Source organism: Equus quagga, chromosome 11 (assembly GCF_021613505.1).
Source record: "Equus quagga isolate Etosha38 chromosome 11, UCLA_HA_Equagga_1.0, whole genome shotgun sequence".
In the NCBI taxonomy this organism is placed as follows: Eukaryota; Metazoa; Chordata; class Mammalia; order Perissodactyla; family Equidae; genus Equus; species Equus quagga.
The window spans coordinates 66,600,703-66,614,298 of NC_060277.1; the positions used below are offsets into that span (position 1 = coordinate 66,600,703).

At 58.1% G+C, this 13,596-nt stretch overlaps 1 protein-coding gene across 3 annotated transcripts; it reads left to right on the top strand.

Moving 5' to 3' along the window:
• The first annotated feature begins 1,735 nt into the window (after positions 1-1,735).
• Positions 1,736-13,539, top strand: NEURL4 (neuralized E3 ubiquitin protein ligase 4). Of its 3 annotated transcripts, none has more exons than XM_046677642.1 (29): positions 1,736-2,033; positions 2,977-3,421; positions 3,643-3,708; positions 3,854-4,152; positions 4,320-4,431; positions 4,523-4,611; positions 5,142-5,214; positions 5,368-5,632; positions 5,882-6,063; positions 6,378-6,463; positions 6,586-6,748; positions 6,842-7,040; positions 7,162-7,238; positions 7,331-7,409; positions 7,775-7,944; positions 8,038-8,169; positions 8,479-8,624; positions 8,737-8,961; positions 9,064-9,162; positions 9,250-9,414; positions 9,609-9,773; positions 10,314-10,472; positions 10,871-11,050; positions 11,177-11,264; positions 11,359-11,466; positions 11,587-11,731; positions 11,898-12,010; positions 12,091-12,256; positions 12,835-13,539. In XM_046677642.1, exons 1-29 carry the CDS (start codon positions 1,752-1,754, stop codon positions 13,037-13,039), a joined length of 4,683 nt encoding a protein of 1,560 aa, XP_046533598.1. In that variant the 5' UTR covers positions 1,736-1,751; the 3' UTR covers positions 13,040-13,539. The 3 variants fall into 3 exon arrangements, with proteins under 3 accessions (XP_046533598.1, XP_046533599.1, XP_046533597.1); XM_046677641.1 differs by having other exon boundaries at positions 1,737-2,033; positions 7,775-7,950; XM_046677643.1 differs by lacking the exon at positions 3,643-3,708.
• The last annotated feature ends 57 nt before the right edge of the window (positions 13,540-13,596 follow it).

The window sequence follows — 13,596 nt, forward strand, 5'->3', positions numbered from 1 at the left end:
CCCTGCCCGTTCCCTTCTGGCTCCGCCCCCTCCAGTGTCTGGGACCCCTCCCTCCCGGCTCCGAGCAGCGTGCCCACTGAGCTGGGCTTCTTACTTCTCCACACTGGGGGATTTCTGCATCAAGATGGAGCTGCAGTTTTTTAGGATGCCCCGGGGCCGGTCCTCACAAGGTTTGTGGGGGTGCAAGAAAGTTGACCCAGGGCGCGAACTGCTTCCCGAGTGGCACACCCCAGACCCACCGGACCCAAGGCTGGACGTCCCGGATACTGTGGTTCCAGGAAAGGGGGGATTAAATCCACCAGCGTATGTGCCAGACACATGGCTGTGGCCCGCAACCTCCCCAGGGTACTGGTTGGGCCCAGAACCGAGGATCGCTGCCCCCCCGGAGGACCGGCTAGAACCAGGACTGTGAATTACGACTCCCCCGGAGTGAGGGGGGTGCCCAGAACCGTGACACAAGACTACTCCGGAGGGCGGCCTGGCGCCTGCCTCTACTCCTCTGATGCCTCCTCGCACTCCCCTGGTTGCACCTCCAGGGGATTCCCCGTTGAGGCAGCCAGCAGCCCCCAGAGAGTTCTGCTTCTCCATGGCCCCACCAGGGGGCCACTCTCAGCTACCCCGCCCTGCCTCCCTACTCCGCATAGCCCCGCCCCCTGGGGCCCCGCCCCCACCGCGGCGGGCGGGGCCGCTTGGGCTGAGGGCCTGGTCCCCTCCCCCTCTGTTCTCTGGCGCCGCGGAGGGCGGAATCAAGACTCTATCTATATAGGGACCTCAGGCTGGGAGCCCCTCCCTTTCTGTCCCACCCAAAGACTTTTCTTTGTCTGTGGGATTTATTCCCGCCCTTCTCCCCCATCACCGCCCTTATCGGAATTATCCAATCATAGTCAGGGGTCCTGGTCCAGGGTAGAGAAGACTTAATTGTGACGTCACAGTCCTCCAGCCTTAGCGCGAGCATCGGAGGGTTGGGCTGGGGCTTTACTATTAGCTGTGGGGGGTCTTTTGGGACCGTCAGCGTCGTTGCGTGAAGCTGCCTTCCGGGGTTTCTTTGGACTCTTTATTCGTGGCTTTAAAATCTAAGAGTTTGGTTGGATTGGAGTTCAAGGTGGACTTGAATAGAAACATCGCGAACCTTTTTTCCTCCAAAAGTCGGTCCGCTTTGCCTCTCACGAGAGGTGATACAAAATGGAGTGATTGCGACACTGTCGTAAGACATATTCGGTCTCAGCGGTGTGGAGGGCAGAGATTTTCATTTATAAAACTACCAGTTCCCTCCTCCGGGTCCTCCAGACCCGGCTCACACCACTTTCAAGAGGATAGCGCGAAAGGAAGACACCTCCTCCTCTTGCCGTAAAGCGAACACTGCAAGGTGTCGCCTGCCTTGACGAGGGCGGGGTCGTCAGTGCCGCTGTCGCAAAGCCGAAAGTGTTGGGGCTCCAGCGCCTCCTCCGTCGTAAAGATGTCTGCGGCAGTTGCTTCTTCCACTGTCGCAAAAGCTCCCTGCCCAAATCTTCACCCTTCTCGGAGTCACTCCGTCACCTCTGCGTGTCGTAAAGCAAACCTTCCGACCCCGTCGTCCTTCTGTTCCCACCGTGGTAGACTTAGCTCCCTAGCCCGGGATGCTTCATTGCCCGGCAGTGCCGTAAAGCATATCTGGCCCCAGCCCCTGGTCCTAGTCCCTCAGGGTGTCTGTGCACCGCGGTTGCCACGGTGCCGCCAAGTGCGGCTGTCGCGCGGCCCCGGTGTCAGCGGCGATGGCGGCGGGGTCGGGTGGGAGTGGGGGCTCTGGGGGAGGCCCCGGGCCGGGGCCGGGTGGGGGTGGGGGCCCCGGCGGGAGTGGCCCAGGACCGGGGTCCGGCGGGGGTCTAGGCAGCGGCGGGGAACTGCACCCGCGCACTGGGCGCTTGGTGAGCCTGTCGGCCTGTGGGCGTATAGCGCGGCGGCAGCAGCCGGGCCAGGAGTTTAACCACGGGCTTGTGTTGAGCAGAGAACCCTTGCGTGATGGACGCGTCTTCACCGTCCGCATCGACCGCAAGGTGCGAAGCTGGGGCCGCGGAACCGAGATGTGGAGGGTGGTGGGAGGGGACGAGAGGGAGACGGGGTCGGACAGCCAGGGTAGCCCATATCACTGGGTGCGGAGAGGGAACCGACAGACCTTAGGACACCAGGTGACGGGCAGGAAAGGAGCCTGAAGTAGAAACATTCATCCTGAAGGCGAAGGAGACAAGGAGAGCCTGAATTTCTTCAAGACCTAGGAGCAGGGAAGGGATACAGGGCCTCACCCGCTAGAATGACTAGGGAACAGACCTCTTCCAACAATTTCTGGGAGATGGAGGATGGAGAGATGGCAGAGAGTGATGGGAGGAGAAGAGAGAGAACCAAGGAAAGAACAAACCGTTAAAGGACAAACTCACGCACGGGTTGGACTGGAAAGATGGGTGAGAAGAGAAAGTCAGAGAGAGGGAGTTGTGTATACTTGTGTGCGACTTATTGAAGAGGGCTGGCGCCCAGAGGGGGAATTTGGGAAGGTAGTGAGTGTGAGTGGAGCCAGAGCCTAGAAGAGAATTAGACTGGGGGAAGAGAATGATATATAAGAACCAGGGATATATATGGGCATGGAGAGCTGTGAATTTGAGTGGTTGAGGAGCCACAGAGACCAGGGAAGTTAGGGCAGGAGGTTGGAACCAGGGAATTTAGCCAGCATGGTGGGGAAAGTAGTGGTGTTGTAGACACTGAGCGCCCAGAGTACAGAGCAGAGTTGCTAAGGGAGAGCGGGCCCAACAATCCCTGAGCCAGAGTCGAGAAAGTTACTTATGGGACTGCATTTCTGGATTAGTGTCTCATGTCTCAAGAGAGAAAAGCCACTCAGCTGTCTGAGAGGTGGGAACAGGGAGATGCAACGGCCTCTGAAATGTTTCCCAGTGGTGGGAGACCCATTCGTGGCCCATCCTGAGTCTCTGTTCACCACTCTCATCACAGGTCAACTCCTGGAGTGGCTCCATTGAGATTGGGGTGACGGCACTGGATCCCAGTGTGCTGGACTTCCCAAGCAGTGCTACGGGACTAAAGGGGGGCTCATGGGTAGTGTCGGGCTGCTCGGTGCTGAGGGATGGACGTTCTGTGCTGGAGGAGTATGGTCAGGACCTAGACCAGCTTGGCGAAGGGGACCGTGTGGGCGTGGAGCGCACAGTAGCTGGGGAGCTGCGGCTCTGGGTGAATGGGCGGGATTGTGGTGTGGCTGCCACGGGCCTGCCCACTCGTGTCTGGGCTGTTGTGGACCTTTATGGCAAGTGCACTCAAATCACCGTGCTACCCCCTGAGCCAGGCTTCAGCCCCCCTACTCCCATCTCCACACCTCCCCTCGAGCCCTCTGCCCCCCCGGAAGATTCTGCCTTGGCTGAACAAGGGACCTCTGGAGATGAAGGTGAGAACACAGCTAGGGCAGTAGTGGAGGAGTGGGGTGGAGGGAATGGCTGAAGGAATGGGGGAAATGTAGTGACAAGTGAGGCTGGGTGTGGGCAGGGGCACTCAGACCCCAGAGTCTGTTGAAGGGGAGAGCAGGGGCTAGAGGAGGGGGTCTCCTGGCTGTGGGCCCTGCAGCAGGGGCTGAACCCTTATTCCCCTCCCATCCTACCTGGTCCCCAGCCTTCATGGTGTCCCCAGCGCAGGCCCGGCCAGAGACGTTTCCTAACAGCCTTGAGTCGCATAATGGTGAGGGCTATGGGTAGGCCCTGGGAAGGGGAGCGGGAAATGAGGTGGACAAGGGAGGGGTCTCAGGAGAGGGGTAGGGAAAGAGGGGCAAGCCTGCGGATGTAGAGGCTTATTTCAGCTTCTTTTCTCCATCCTGCTGCTGTAGACTTTGCCAGCATGGAGCTCTCTGAGGTGGTGAGCAACGCCATCCTGTCTGCCTACAATGGGGGGCTCCTAAATGTGAACCTGAGCTCCCCACTGGCAGGGGAAGGGCTGGGGTCTAGCAGTGCTGCCACCTCTCCCATCCTCACTTCCAACGACGCGCTGCTCTTTCATGAGAAGTGTGGAACCCTCATCAAACTCAGCAACAATAATAAGACAGCTGAGCGCCGCCGGCCCCTGGATGAATTCAACAATGGGGTTGTCATGACCAACCGCCCGCTCCGGGACAATGAGATGTTTGAGGTGTGCAGGATCCTGGGGTCTGGCTGGCACCTCACCTGCTGGGAGCTAAAGCTGGGGCTTGATTCCTGACGCTGGAAGGGTAGGGCCTGGGGAAGAACCAAGGGCTGAGGGTCCTTTCTCTGCATTTACATTCCCTGCCTCTCCCTTCTGCTATCACTCTACCCAAGATCCGCATCGACAAGCTCGTAGATAAGTGGTCGGGCTCCATTGAGATTGGTGTCACCACCCACAACCCCAACAATTTAGAGTACCCAGCGACCATGACCAACCTGCAGTCAGGTACCAGCCCCTGGCAGGGTCGGGGTATGGGCCTGGGGTCGGTGAGGTGAAGGAAGCCCAAACCCTAACCCGGGTGTCTCCTTTTCGCTAGGCACCATCATGATGAGCGGCTGCGGGATCCTGACCAATGGCAAGGGGACCCGCCGAGAGTACTGTGAATTCAGTCTGGATGAGCTGCAGGTGAGGGGCATGGAGCCTGGGCCACTCTCCAGCGAGCCCCCGTACTCTGCATCCCTGCCTGGGCACCATAGTCCCCTCTGGGACCTAGGGCAAGGCCTTCTATCTTTTGCCAGAAGGTTTCTTCTGAAAAGGCAGGGTTGCCCAACAGTTAGGCACTCAGATTTTGGAGTCACGTGGGTTTAATTCCTTTTACTGTTTGGCCATTTGTGGTAGTGACCTGAGGCAAGAACCTTATCCTCTTTGGTAGTTTTTTTTTTTTCCTCCCTAATTTCTAAAATGAGCCTGTTAGTAGTATTTTATAGGTTGTCATGGGGGTTAAAAAAGTTGATGTTTATAACATGGAACACAGTGCCTGACTTGCATTGAGCACCCAGGGTGGTCTGAGACTCATGGGAACCTTTTAGAGCTGTTCCTCTGTGCCATAGGATGGTGGGAAGGTTTTAGGATCGCTCTCTTCTCACAGCCCCCAGGACAAGTGTGGAGCCTATTTGTGCATGGATTCTAGACTGTTATTTTTCTGCTTTGAATAGGAGGGCGACCACATTGGTCTCACGAGGAAGTCCAACTCTGCCCTACACTTCTTCATTAATGGCATCGATCAGGGTAAGGGGAAGCTAAGAGAGGGCCATTGAGCCAGGGCTTTTGGGGGGGCGGGGATCTGTGCCTCATCCTCCTGCCTCTCTTTGATGCTCAGTCTCCCTATATTTGACTCTTCTCCCTTCACTCACCCATTCCCTGTGCCTTCCACCCCCACAGGTGTAGCTACCCCACTGACGCCCCCAGTGGTGTACGGTGTGGTGGACTTGTATGGGATGGCAGTGAAGGTAACCATCGTCCACAATAACAACCACAGCGACCGTCTCCGCCGGAACAATGCCATCCTGCGGGCACTGTCCCCTGAGGGTGCTCTCCGCCGTGCTGCTCCTGCTGGCCAGGCAGAACCTGAGCGCCTGCTCTTCCACCCCAACTGTGGGCAGAAGGCAGCCATCACCCACGAGGGACGCACAGCACTGAGGCCCCAGTAAGGTCCATGGGGTGGGGAGAAGCGTGCCGAAGGGGCTCTAATAGGATTGGGGGACAGGGAGGGAAGTGGGAGGCAGAGAGAGTTCTGGCCTGGGGCATTCTAGACAGAAAGGAAGGGAGCCTCCTGGAGTGTGAAGTTTAGCTGGTTGACGTGGGGCAGTGGGTGTCGGGCAGGCATCACTAGGCTAAGCTTTGGCATGCTCAGAGTGTGTTTTGAGGTCTGAGTCCCCACTTGCTGTGCCCTCAGTGCCACCGATGACTTCAATCATGGCGTGGTGCTGAGCAGCAGAGCCCTGCGGGATGGAGAGGTGTTCCAGGTGCGCATTGACAAGATGGTGGACAAATGGGCTGGCTCCATTGAGATTGGTGTCACCACCCACAACCCTGCCTACCTCCAGTTGCCCTCCACCATGACCAACTTGCGCTCTGGTGAGCTCCCAAGAAGGGCAGGGCCAGGATAGGGTCCTAGAGAGGAAGCTGTCCCCGAAGCCCTGACACTTGTTCTCAGCCCGTTTTTTGTCACTCTTGTGACGACTCATTCAGTGGCTGAGGAGTGCCACGTGGACAGGGCCTGCAGCTGGCTTGGGAACTGCAGAGGTCTCTTGCCCTGCCCTGGGAAGAAAGCCAACTGTCAAAGGAAAGGCAGGCTGGGCTGATGGCTTTGGGGAGTAATATGGGGACTGATGTATAAAGGAGAGGAGCCCTGCTTGCCCTCATGTCCTCTGCCACTCCTTGTCCCCCAGGGACCTGGATGATGACCGGAAATGGGGTGATGCACAATGGGACAACCATCTTGGATGAATATGGGCACAATCTGGACCGCCTCAAGGTGGGAGAGTGGGGGGACCGCCAGGACTCAGCAGTGGGGAGGTAGGCAAGGTGGGGCTGCTGCAGGACCAGCCCAGGCAGGAACTCTGCCTGACTCCTCACTCCAGCCCCCCTTCTTCCAAGGCAGGGGACACGGTGGGAGTGGTGCGGCGGGAGGACGGGACTCTCCACTTCTTTGTCAATGGCATGACTCAGGGCCCGGCCGCCTGGAATGTGCCCCCCGGTGTCTATGCTGTCGTCGATCTCTATGGCCAGGCAGCACAGGCCACCATCGTGGACGACGTGGGTGAGGGCCGGGCTGGGTAGAGACAGGGGGTGGGGTGGCCTTGGGAGGCCTCAGAGACAACTTAGGCCTGATGGGTGATGTCCACTCTTGCAGAGGTGCCCCCTGTCCCTGAGCCACTCCCTGAGGCGAACAACCAGGCGTCTCCAAGCTCCCCGTCGTCAGGGGCTGGGGGCTCTGACCTGCGATTCCACCAGCTGCATGGCAGTAACGCGGTCATCACCAACGGGGGCCGCACTGCGCTCCGCCACAACTGCCGCAGCGAGTTCAACGACGCCATCGTCATCTCCAACCGGTCAGTGCCTAAAGTTTCATGTCCCCACTCTCCTACTGCTCAGCCTCAGTTACCCCAGCCTCAGCTACCCCAGCCTCAGCTACCCAAGTAGGGCCTGTCTGATTGCCACTCTCCCTGGCAGGGCTCTGCGGGATGGCGAGCTGTTTGAAATTGTCATTCAGAAGATGGTGGATCGCTGGTCAGGCTCTATTGAGGCTGGTGAGGGGCACCTGTGTGTATGTGCGCTGGGGGGAGGTGCTGGCTGCCTGTGGCTGGGGGCTTGGCTCTGACCTACCCCTGTCTCTTCCCAGGAGTGACTGCTATTCGGCCAGAGGACCTTGAATTCCCCAACACTATGACAGACATTGACTACGACACGTGGATGCTGAGGTCGGGCTGCCTGATCTAGGGATCAGCTAGGTGGGGCTGGGTGGAACTGGCTGGGAGGAGGGAAGCAGGGTTTGAGGCCTCTGGTGGCCATGGACAATGACATACCTAAGGGATATAGGTGCCCCTTCCCTTTGATTTAGGGAGCCCTCTCCCCTACTGCAGGGGCTCAACCCTCCTTTCTCTTACGGTAGTTTCTGCTTTTCCCTGATGGCCTCCCAGGGATGTAGGAGATAAGATTAGGCCTCAGACTCCAGATCAAGACCCCAATCCAAGGCACTGGAAGGTTCTGACAGGCAGAGACTGTGCAGGGACCCGTGTGGGCAGGAAGCTAGGTAGCTGACTTGTCCCTTCTGCCATCCCCCCAGCGGCACAGCCATCATGCAAGATGGTAACACGATGCGCAACAACTACGGGTGTGACCTTGATGCACTGGGCACAGGTGCACGCATTGGCATGATGCGAACTGCCAAGGGCGATCTGCACTACTTCATCAATGGCCAGGACCAAGGCGCTGCCTGCTCAGGCTTGCCTCCGGGTAAAGGTGACTGCTCTGTGGCTTTCAGCCTGCCACCCTCAGCCTGGCTCACCCTGGGCTATCAGGTTTCTGACCTGGTCTTTCCCTTCCCAGAGGTATATGCGGTAGTGGATCTGTATGGCCAGTGTGTCCAAGTGTCCATCACCAATGCCACCGGTCCCATGGACAACAGCCTGGCGACTAGCAACACTGCCACTGAGAAGTCATTCCCCCTGCACTCCCCAGGTTCAGTCGGCAGGGAGGGAGGAAGGGAGGGCAGGCTCTCCTTGCCTGCTATGGGCCTGAGGGATACAGCTTCCAGGGCGGGGAAGCTGTTCAAAGACAGGCTGGCTGCAGCAGCTGCAGGCTAAGGGGAGGGAACTACCCCTGGTGGGAAGCAGCCAAGAAGGGGGGATGAGGTTATGCCTGGTACACAGGGCTTGGCAGATGGGACCTTTGTGTCACTTTCCTGTTTCACCTAAAAGCTTTGCTCTGTGTCCTGTCTGAAGCTTGCTGCCCCAATCCTACCCTTCCTCCGGTGCCATCTTTCCGCAGTGACTGGCGTGGCTCACCGATTCCATAGTACTTGTGGCAAGAATGTCACTCTGGAGGAGGACGGCACAAGGGCAGTGCGTGTGGCTGGCTATGCTCATGGCCTTGTCTTCAGCACCAAGGAACTCAAAACTGAGGAAGTCTTTGAGGTAGGCTGCGGAGATGTGACAAAGGAGGCTGCCAGGCCCTTCACAACAGGGCCAGACTGCTTCCTACTCTCCTGCCCCTACCTAGTGCCAGCCAGTCTTTTCTCTCTCACAGGTGAAAGTGGAAGAGCTGGATGAGAAATGGGCAGGTTCCCTCCGGCTAGGGCTGACCACACTAGCGCCAGGGGAGATGGGGCCTGGAGCAGGTGGTGGTCCGGGGCTGCCTCCCTCCCTGCCAGAGCTACGGACTAAGACCACCTGGATGGTGTCCAGCTGTGAAGTGAGGCGTGACGGGCAGCTCCAGAGGATGAACTATGGCCGGAACCTAGAGAGGCTGGGGGTGAAGCAGCTGGCTCCAGGGGTAGGGGTGGGGTTGGGCATAAGGCTGGCAGGGAGAGGTGGGCTGAGCATCTGTCCTTGTCTTGTCTCACCTTGGTCCTAGGTGGGGAGCCGTGTGGGCGTTCGGCGGGGGGCAGATGACACGATGCACATCCTGGTAGATGGAGAGGATATGGGGCCTGCAGCCACTGGCATTGCCAAGGTAGACCCAGTACCCTTCCTTGGGTTCTGGGTGTGGGATTGAGGTCTTCCACTGATCTCTGACTTTCTAGGTCTTGTGTGCCCCCAGAACGTTTGGGCTGTGTTGGATCTTTACGGGCCAGTGCGGAGTGTGTCTATTGTCAGCTCCACGAGGCTGGAAGAGCCAGAAGGCACCCAGCCTCCTTCCCCAAGCTCGGACACTGGGAGTGAGGGCGAGGAGGATGACGACGAGGGCGAGGAGCATGGCCTGGGAGTAAGCGGCTACAGCAGGGCCTGCTGGGCAAATGGATGGGCATTTAGTGGGCCATTGACCACCAGCTTGTTTTGGGATTCTCTGATCCAGCCCTGGACAGGGAGAGGCTTATATGCAAGCTCTGTGTAAACTCCGGAGGGTAGCTTGGGCCTCGCATCGGCAACCCCAGCAGCTCAGTTTCTCTTCCATACCAGGGCCAGAATCAAGTGGCCATTATGCCCACAGTCCTGGAGTTCCTAGAGAACCATGGGAAGAATATCCTCCTGTCCAATGGGAATCGTACAGCTACACGAGTGGCCAGCTACAATCAGGGCATCGTTGTCATCAACCAGCCTCTGGTGCCTCAGATGCTGGTCCAGGTGGGCCTTGCCTCCTTATCCCCAGTTCCTTTTGTTCAGGGTGACTAAGGACCAGCTCTCCTGGAGAAAGGCCTTTCCAGGTTGAGGACGAAGTGGAAAGCAGGCTCCTCAGATGAGCTTCCTGGGTTTTTGTTCATACCCTATGGTGGGGGTTGTAGATCAGTTACCAGGAAGTGCTCACCTGGTGACCGGTGAGGGAAGCAGTAGGGAGGGGCTGGGGGAGTCCACGGGAGATGCCTGATCCTGTATGTGGGAACAGGGAGGGCTTTCTGCTGCAAACTAAAAGATGTCAAAGTTAGCTAGCTGAAGGAAGTCCCTAGGCACAAGAATCCTTATAGAGGCCACAGCAAGACCAAGGCTGAGAGAGGGAAGGAAACAACTGAGTTTGCAGTTTCTCGTCCCTCCAAGCATCAGAAGGGGCAGCATCCGAGGCCTCTCTGGGAGATGCTATCTTCCCTCCCTGGCTGGGGTGAGGAGCCTGGTTCTGCTGGGCCTCTTCCCAGGAGGCCATGACTGGGGAATAGTTGCCTTCTCCCCCAGGTGCGGATAGACTGCCTGAACCGGCAGTGGACATCTTCCCTTGTCCTGGGAGTCATCACCTGCCCACCAGAGAGGCTCAACTTCCCTGCTTCTGCCTGTGCCCTCAAACGGGCAGCCTGGCTGCTGCGGGGCCATGGGGTCTTCCACAACGGTCTCAAGGTGGGTAGGGAGCAGAGAGAAGGGAGAGGGCCAAGTCTCTGAGTGTGGAGGGGCTGGCCAAAAGGGAGAAGTGGGCCCCTGGCTCTGCAGGTAGGACCGCAGGTAGAAAGGGGAACTGTAGTTGGGTTACGCTGTGGTGAGTGGGCAAAGGCATGAGTGTCGTTACCTGGACACTCTCGGGCTTGCCGCTGCCTCCTGTTTCTCTGCTGTGAAGAATGTTGCAGTGGGGAAAGTCGGGGTGAGTCTAGGTAATTGTAGGGGAGGCAGTAGAGCCCAGGCAGTGGGTAGATGTAGAGGCAAAGCCCAGGGACCGGCCACCTGAAGAAAAGTGAAGGGCAGGGGTGGCCGCTGCAGGTGGGAGTCTGATCTCTGGGAAGACAGTGTGTCTCTCCTCCCAGATCTGTGAGAAGTTTGGGCCAAATCTGGACACATGTCCTGAAGGCACCATCCTGGGACTGCGGCTAGACAGCTCTGGGGGGCTGCATCTCCATGTCAATGGGATGGACCAGGGGGTAGCTGTGCCAGATGTCTCCCAGCCCTGCCATGCGCTTGTGGACCTCTATGGGCAGTGTGAGCAGGTGAGTGGCAAGGGAGGAGGGAGTGCCTGGGAGACTGGCTGTCTGAGGAAAGGGGAAGTCTGGTCCAGGGAAGGGATCAGCAGGCCCTGGGGGCTGGTCACACTCTGGCTGACCACTCCTCTGCAGGTGACAATTGTGAGTCCTGAACCAGGGGCTGCCAGTGGGAAGAGTGCTGGAACCCAAGGGGACATGGAAAAAGCTGACATGGTGGATGGTGAGCCAGCCTGAAGGGACCAGGATCCTACCTCACCCCCACCCCATACTTCTAGCCCCAGCTCCCATGAGCTGTGCCCTCTCTACCCCATCAGGTATCAAGGAGAGTGTGTGCTGGGGTCCGCCGCCTGCTGCTAGCCCTCTCAAGACCTGCGAGTACCATGCCCTTTGCTCCCGTTTCCAAGAACTGCTGCTGCTTCCTGGTGAGTCCCTAGTCCCCCCAGAACCTGCCTCATTCTCTGGAGGTCAGTCGGAAGGAGGCCACATGTTTGAGACCCAGGGTGGGAGCCACAGCACCAAGTCTGCCACTCACTCTCCTGCAGAGGATTATTTCATGCCTCCACCGAAGCGTAGCCTGTGCTACTGTGAGTCTTGCCGGAAGCTGCGAGGGGATGAGGCCCATAGGCGCCGTGGGGAGCCTCCCCGGGAATATGCTCTGCCTTTTGGCTGGTGCAGGTTCAACCTCAGGTACGTGTGGAGCAGGGTGATGTGTCTCCTTTACTGTTCTTTGCCCCCTTGAGAAAGGAGGGTCCCAAGAGGGTGTATGGGAAGAAGTGACAAGCTTCTTGTTTAGGGGATAACCTTGGGGAGCCAGTGACCTTTGTCCAATGTGCCCTATCTGTCCACCCCCTAGGGTGAATCCCCGCCTGGAGGCTGGGACACTAACCAAGAAGTGGCACATGGCGTATCATGGGAGCAATGCGGCAGCTGTCCGGAGGGTGCTGGACCGAGGGGAGCTGGGAGCAGGTACTGTGGCACCGGCAGAGGCAGGGCAGGCTGGGCCTGTGGGCCATGCAGAGGCTGCCCTGACCCAGCTCTCTTCACAGGCACTGCCTCCATCCTAAGCTGCCGGCCCTTGAAGGGAGAGCCCCGGGTAGGGTTTGAGGAGCCTGGCGAGAACTGTGCACCTCCTCGGGAGGAGCAGCCGCCTCCAGTGCTGCTTTCCCCCTCCCTCCAATATGCTGGGGCCGAGACCCTGGCATCCAAAGTGCAGTGAGTACATGGGGGTGGGGGGCGGTGGGGGACAGGGAGACTCGGGTCTCCATGATTTGCCCTGCCATTCCCACCTTGTCTTGCTAGTTCCTCAGTCTCCACCCTAGCCCTTTCTTCACACGTTCACTGAACAAATACCACTTATTTTGTGCTATTTCAATGAACAAAAAAGGGAACCTTGCTCTTGTGGAACTTATGTTCTCTCTCACTCTAGAATGTTTATGCATAAGTATTTAGTATTTTTAAAAGTGAAAAGTAAGTGTTATGGAAACGAAAAGTGGAGTGGGGTAAAGTGGATCAGAAGTGTGGTCGGAGTGTGCATATTAAATGGGGTAGCCGGGGTAGAAATTGTTAAGGTGAGATTTGAGCCAAGGCTTGGAGAAGGAAGTGAGGGAGTTAGCTAAGCAGGCTTTGGGAGGAAGACCAGTTCAAGTAGAGAGAATGGCTAGACCCAGGTCTCTGAAAGGTGGGAGTGTCCCCTAGGAAGAGCAGGGCCAGTGCAGTGGTTGCCATTAGCAAGGGGGAGGGAGATGGGGACCAGGGGCCTCACCACCCTATTTCTGCTTCTTGCTTGACAGATTCCGGGACCCCAAATCCCAGCGGACGCATCAGGCCCAGGTGGCGTTCCAGGTGTGTGTGCGCCCTGGCTCCTACACTCCTGGTCCCCCTTCTGCTGCCCTCAGAGAACCTCCTGACCCTCACTTCAGCCCAGCCGAACTTGAGTGGGTAACCAAGGAGAAAGGGGCCACGCTCCTCTATGCCTTGCTGGTACGGGTGGAATGAGGGGTGAGACCTCACTACTACAAGCACAGTTGGGCCTTGGGCCTGTGGACTCTGAGTGACGACTGCCTCCAACTCATTCCAGTGACCCATGGCATGCACAGGTGCTCAGTCTGGCAAAAGCACGGGAGCACGTAGGCAGGCTCTCAGATGTAGATGGGAATGGAGCACATCTCCATGTCCAGGGCCCAAAACACTCCCTCTGAGGTGAGGGAGCTTGTGGGGAGCCCAGCTCCAGGCCCTGGGTAACCCCCCTTCATGCACTGATTTGGGGAACACGACTCCCTATGACTCCCTCCCCCATATCACTTAATTTATTTCCGTTTTTGTTCCTGATTACTGTGAATCCCAGAGGAGTCTCCCTGTGCCCCACATGAAGCTGCTTTTTCCCGGGGCCACCGGGCGGGAGTGGGGAAGGGCGGGTGCAAGGCAAGGTGGGGGCCCTCTGTACAGTTGTTACTGACTCTGATTTCTAAGGAGCCAATAAACACCGTCTCAGAACACTCGCCTCGGCCTCTCTCGCGCGCGCCCCTCAGGGGAGCCCCGGCCTGCCGGGGCTG